Source organism: Notolepis coatsorum (genome assembly GCF_963971535.1).
Source record: "Notolepis coatsorum genome assembly, chromosome: 3".
Classification (NCBI taxonomy): domain Eukaryota; kingdom Metazoa; phylum Chordata; class Actinopteri; order Aulopiformes; family Paralepididae; genus Notolepis; species Notolepis coatsorum.
In genome coordinates this window covers 122,073,550-122,080,471 of record NC_140167.1, presented here as the reverse complement: position 1 = coordinate 122,080,471, position 6,922 = coordinate 122,073,550, and the positions used below count along the sequence as shown (strand labels likewise).

Sequence of the window (6,922 nt, the reverse complement as noted above, 5' to 3'; positions counted from 1 at the left end):
GCAACTGGTGCTAATGCTTTCTAACGCAACATATGCTTTGCATTATGGGATAGATGATGACATCTTTAATGGGGGCAGCCATACTTAATACAATTCTCCATTGAGGCGGTATAATGGAAACTGTGCCTCTACTGTCTGCTAGGACTGTTTGGGTCCCTGCACTCCTTTCCTCATACCTCAGGGCTGGCCAACGTTGGGTCTGCGAGTGAGGGCCCAATGTGGCTCTAGTCTCCACAATATTATTTTGGGGCAGCCTCTAGTGAGATGATTTTTGTTCAACTTGTTTATGTATATAAGGACTGAGGGATGGTTTAAAATATCTTTATTATTAGGCCTAGGGGATACAATCGTGTTGAAAGACCCGTGACCATAACACTGTTATTTAGAGGTGTGACGAATCTCCTGTTAGTTTTTGATTCTTGGGGTCACAATTAGATTAAAAAAAAATCTCTTCATAATCAATTGTTGATCCTATACATATATTTGATTTTAGATTGCGGTTTTGAGTTACTTTGAGATATAGTTTAATAGGTTTCAAAGATTTTTCCTGCTCCCCCTTACCCTTACCGTTGGTGTTCCATCTCTAAAGTGATAATTGTCTAGTTGCATTCTTTAAGCCATGAGCCGTTATGATTTGGTCACTTTTGTCTTGGCTGGTAAAAGCAGATGTTTCAGGCCTATAGGTCCCACAGACTACTACACAACGATTGACTGGATCAACGATTTTGCTTTGTCATACCAGAGCAGACTGTATTGCTGCCTTGTTGATTTATCCACTGTACACAAGGATGCAGCTCCCTCCTACATCGCTCTGAGTCTGACTGGCTAATGGTACCATTTTTGTTTTTGAGCACACAGTGAGTTTTCTTCTATAAGCAGAAGCCTACCTGTGTTGTGGGAGGCATCATTTGTAGTAATAAATTGTTACATTAACACCCCCTCCTCTCTACCCCACGCACACAAACACGCAGCCCATTTCTTTGTCTTGTAAGGCTGTCCCCGAACCCTGTTTTTAGGGTTCGAACGTTTGCCAGGGTTTATCGAACGAACGTTCGAACGTTCGTTTAAAAAAAAAATTTAATTCTTTTTTAATTTTTTTAATAATACTTTTTTTTTTATTGTATTATAGATCCTACGGAGGGCGGCATTGCATAGTCTATTGGTGAAAAACATGTTGTTTACAGTGGTGGCTGTTCATGTAAACATGTGATTAAACAAAGCACTCAGAAGAAAATAAACAAGCTACTGCATCAAAGTTACTACTTATGATAAACAATAGCCCTTGCAGTCACGTAAGGGGCTAGATAAACAAAGGCATTCGTTTTGTGGCATTAACGTTATATAGTTAGTGTTACACATTCAATAACAGGTATTCACTCTTGGTCGACGGGGAAGGGAGAGGGGAGCCGGGAGGAGAGGCGCACGCCTCGGCTCCTCAACAGACCCGTCCACCGTCTACCTCGGAACGGTGGTAGGGCGGACGGGCTCCCAACACGCCTGCCGCCCGTCCGCCCTACCACCGTTCCGAGGTAGACGGGTCTGTTGAGGAGCCGAGGCGTGCGCCTGCTGTTGTTTCCAACGCAACTACCTCCCGCCATGAAGCTCGCGCTCCGTGGCCGAAAAAGGCTGGTATTCATTAATGATCCTTCTGCAGGTTCACCTACGGAAACCTTGTTACCGATTACTTCCTCGGCGGGGAGCTAACTACGGCTCCCCGGTAGCTACGGTAAGTCTGTTGAGGCTTCTCGCAAGCAGATCAATGGCGGCATTGCCTGAAGTAAAAAACGAATAAACGCTTGCCGATTGGTGGTAACAGCAGAGGCGGGTGCAAGCGGTGTGACGTAATTGGCAGAATCGCCTGTCAATCAAAATAGAGCTCTGGTTGAGAAATAGTATCCCGCTGCAGCCCAGCAGACCATACTGGTTGAGCCGAGCGCCTGACGCGCCGCTTCACATCACCTCAACCCCGTGCGCATCCTTTATTTTTTTTTCACCGAACGTTCGAACCTATTAATTAAAGTCCGAATGTCAGCGTAACGAACGAACGTTCGGGCTCAGCCTTATTGTCTTGTCTGGGCAGAGAAGCTAGTCATGGTGTAAGACCACAGATCCTTGATGAGCTGTAAGTCTTAGGTTTCCCGTAGGACAACTGACTCATATTTCCTCTAGGACAACTGACTCAGATTATTGCACCAATTCATTTTACTTTACTACTTTAATTTTTAATGGTTATTGCCTTTTCTTTTAGAGGTAGAATCTGTAATGTCGTCAAACGGTGACCATACTTTCTTTAGCCTGGTGTGTGGCTTGCATTCTGCTACACTATCCCATGCGGCACGGTGGTGTAGTGGTTAACACTGTCGCCTCACAGCAAGAAGGTCCAGAGTTCGATTCCCGCTTGGGGACCAGGTTTCCATGATGCCAGGTACTCAGGTGGGGTATCTCCCAGGCATTTCTGTGTGGAGTTTGCATGTTCTCCCCGTGCTCGCAAGGGTTTCCCCCCTGATAAGATAAACCCAATGGAAAAACATGCACAACAGATCGCTAACGCTGTGGCGTCCTTGACGAAGACGGACAGGAGCACTTGGATTGGTCCCCGGGGCGCGGCTCATGTTGCCGCCCTATCTGCTCCCGGCTGCCCATGGGGGGAAGGACAACGGGATGGGAAAAGTGCAGAGAGACATTTCATCGGCGACTCAGTGCATGTGTGTGTGTCTTCCTGTGGGTCGCCCATCTCGCGTGTGTGTGTGTTAAACTGCATGACAAATAAAGACTTCTAGTCTAACAATTATTATTATATTATATTATTATATATTATTATGTGACAACAGATCCACATACATGTGTTTCTATTATAGATGAGCTGTAAACCCCTCCTCAGTTGTGTAAGAACAGGATTAGATTTTACAGCTGTTTGATAACATTCCTCGCGTGGCTGCGTGCATGCTCTAAGCGTTGGCAGCTATTAAAGTCCAACTAGAGGTCCTCCTTGCCTGAGCATGCTGTCTACAGATGTGGAACAGCTTCAGTGTGACGTGGGGGGGGGGGGGGGGGCGTGGTGGATTGTCTGGGACTAGAGCCGTGTCTCCACCTAGTGGATAATGGATATGTGTTGTAATTACCAACATTTATCAGAACCTCCTTCGCCCTCATGTGTCTAGTAGCATTTTAAACCTGGTTGTGTCAAGCATACTGCAATTATGTTTATCACATTTCACATTAGTCTGGTCCATTTTATTTATGGTTTGCATGTAGAAATTGTAATTCATACACTGTTCACCTGATTTTGTAAATACCCTAAAATTTATGAAATTCTGCACTTAAAGCACATTTTGATTGTTTAATTTCAAGTCCATTATGGCGGTGGTGTATAGAGCCAAAATTGCGAAAATTTTGTCCGTTTATGGACCTGACTGTAGTTGTAAGAAAAGTGTGGATGAATTTCCACCACTGACAAATCTACCTTTGTACAATGCACTGCTTTTATTTTTAGCAACTGTACGGTCCATTATCAAGTAGATTTAAAATATTTAAAACCTTTTTTCAGGCTACAAGCTTATGACCATGCATTAACATTCTCTTTCCATGCAGATCTGAGCGGCCTTCCTTCCCCTCAGAAGTACAATGAGTTGGAGCTTCCTGACCCGTCTGCTGGACGAGATCTCCAACCACTCCACCTTTGTCGGTAAGGTTTGGCTCACCCTCCTCATCGTCTTCCGCATCGTGCTGACGGCCGTCGGGGGAGAGTCCATCTACTACGATGAACAGAGTAAATTTGTCTGCAACACGCAGCAGCCCGGTTGCGAGAACGTGTGCTACGACGCCTTCGCCCCACTCTCCCACATCCGCTTCTGGGTGTTCCAGGTGATTATGATCACCACCCCCACCATCATGTACCTGGGATTCGCCATGCACAAGATTGCCCGCATGGATGACTCAGAGTACCGGCCACGCAAGAAGATGCCCATGGTCAGCCGGGGCACCAACCGCGACTACGAGGAGGCGGAGGACAACGGTGAGGAGGACCCAATGATCCTGGAGGAGATCGAGCCGGAGAAGAAGGAGGAGAAGTCGGACAAGCCCAGCAAGAAGCATGACGGCCGGCGGCGCATCGAGCGCGACAGCCTCATGAAGGTGTACGTGTTCCAGCTCCTGTCACGTGCCACCTTCGAGGCGGCCTTCCTGTTCGGCCAGTATGTGCTGTATGGCCTGGAGGTGGCTCCGTCGTACGTATGCACCCGGTCGCCCTGCCCGCACACGGTGGACTGCTTTGTCTCCCGCCCCACTGAGAAGACCATCTTCCTGCTCATCATGTATGGCGTCAGCGCCCTGTGTCTGTTCTTCACCTTCCTGGAGATCCTCCACCTCGGCTACAGCGGAATCTGCGACTGCAATTCCCCTACCCCCCGCCACTCGGCCCTGACCAGCCAGAGGCCTTCCCTCTGCGGCCAGCCCTCTGCCCCCCCGGGCTACCACACGGCTCTGAAGAAGGACCCGTCGGGGAAAATGGCCTTCAGGGACAATCTCGCAGACTCCGGCCGAGAGTCGTTTGGGGATGAGGCCTCGTCGCGGGAGCTGGAGAGGCTTCGGCGACACCTGAAACTGGCCCAGCAGCATCTGGACCTGGCCTACCAGAATGAGGTCAGCAGCCCGTCGCGCAGCAGTAGCCCAGAGTCCAACGGCACGGCTGTGGAGCAGAACAGGCTCAACTTTGCCCAGGAGAAGCAGAGCAGCACATGCGATAAAGGTGAGAATTCTGCCTCTTCCTCACATAACTTTCTACTAGGGCTGTCAAAATTGGCCAAAAATGACATTGGAATTAGGACAGAGTAAAATCTATCTTCATTTGAATTATCGATTAATAATCCCAAGAGATCGATCTTAAAATAAAAGTGTGTGTATATATTAAATTTTTCATCCCCCATTTTAGTTGTTATGGCAATTCCTTTCCTGGCCATTGCGTGCATTGCCCCACTGTGTCTGCGGGTCGGCAATTAAATTTGGCCTCGGGATAGGAATTTTCCATTGGTTCTCCCAGCCCACATGACTATTTCTAGCATTTCCATTGGCTATAGTGACGGATATAATCATATAGATAATGACTGGAAATACAACAAATCTACGAAACCACATACTGAGACATCACCAAGACGTGACATATGCAAAAGCCAATGTTCCAATAAAAGGTACATTCATGCAACAGCTTGAGAGTAAATTCTTAATGTAAACATTGATATTTTTAGAGGGTTCCTTGAACCATTGAATCGGATTGATCAGAAATCTAATCTAATCGGGACCTTGTGAATCGGAATCGAATCATTTTGGGAAATCAGTGGCGATACCCTGCCCTAATTCGAATACTCCTTCTTAAAAAAACACATGGGTGCCAACTATGGATGTCCGATATTATCGCCCTACCGATATTGGCATTAAAATGTGATATCGGAAAATATCGTTATCGGTTTTCAATTTTTTTTTAACATTTATCTACCCAGGCAAGCAAGTAAGAACTAATTCTGATTTTATTTATTGTCAAAAGTATGCATAATGTTGTGTTAATTCCATGACAAGAGATATGTAATGTTAATTACCTGAAATTAAGGGACCCTGCATGTATCGGTTGATATCGGTATCGGAAATTAAGAGTTGGACAATATCGGTGTATCGGTAAAAAAGCCAATATCGAACATCCCTAGTGCCAACCCTTGGAATATCTATTGTTGTGGATTATGTCCACAAGAGGGCAAACCAATACAACGGGAGACATAACTAGTAGGCTATAGGTCATTTATTTAAACAAAATAAATATCAACATACCTACACCAGCATACAAATAAATGAATGTATTATCTCAATCTCTCAGAAGGGTCCGTCTCTCGGAGCAAGATCAAATAAATGAAAGTTCACGGTATATAGAATGGACATGTATACACAGCAGCGCGCCTCCAAAAAAGCCGTGATAAACGTGAAACAATATATTTACCTTGACATGAAACGTATGATGCTTCTGTCAATTAATTATTCAATACCTGTTCAGTAAGCCTACAGTAGCCTATATACTTTCATGTTTTGTTTAAATAAAATTAAGGCACACAATTCCTAGAATGTGACTAAACAAAGTCGTTTTGCCCTGAGGGATTATTTACAATAAAGTAGGGATGCCCCGATCACGTTTTTTGCCACCGATCACCAAACGCCTTGGGCCATATCGGCCGATACCGATCGTTTTTGATATTTTTTTTTAATAATTTTATATAAATAATTTTATTACATTTTTTATAAAATATATATATTATATAATTAGACTTGTACTTGTATTATCTGCGAGACATCGCCACCACGCAACAAGTAAAAATGCTCGCTATCTGCAAACAGCTCCACTGTCTGTGTGTACTCGAGTAGCCTCCAGCTACGGCCAGGATTCTCCGGCACTGCAGCTGGACCCTAGTATTGGTATAAATCACATTCAGCCAGCCCTCAGCTCGAATACGCATCGAATCAATGTTATAAGACATTGATATCAGGAGCTATCTGTAGCTACTGCTAGCCGGCTAGATAACGTTAAGACAACGCCTCAGTGAACTATTTAGTTTAGAGTTAACGTGAGCTAACGTGAGCTACCGAGTCAACGGAGGTAACTTATCACATTAATATATGTAGTCTTAGGAATAAGACACATGAGCTGGCTCTCTTCTTACAGGCTAATAGGATACATATTCTTGCTGTGTCAGAAACGCATTTGGATGACTCTATATGTAACTCTAGTATGGCTATAGATGGTTTTACTTTATATAGAAAGGACAGGAACCGATTTGGGGGAGGAGTGGGATTATATATATGTGATCTATTTCCGGTAAAACTACGAAATGACATTGACATCAGTGATATTGAGGCCATCTGGTTGCAGGTACAGCTGCCACAC

The 6,922-nt window shown here is 45.1% G+C and overlaps 1 protein-coding gene across 1 annotated transcript; it reads left to right on the top strand.

Annotated features, from left to right (window-relative positions):
• Window positions 1–3,624: 3,624 nt before the first annotated feature.
• LOC311225986 (gap junction gamma-1 protein-like) lies at window positions 3,625–6,705 on the top strand (the record flags this gene model as incomplete). The annotated part of the gene is made up of 2 exons (XM_084311368.1): window positions 3,625–4,747; window positions 6,701–6,705. 2 exons carry the CDS (start codon window positions 3,625–3,627, stop codon window positions 6,703–6,705), a joined length of 1,128 nt encoding a protein of 375 aa, XP_084167494.1.
• Between the last annotated feature and the right edge of the window lie 217 nt (window positions 6,706–6,922).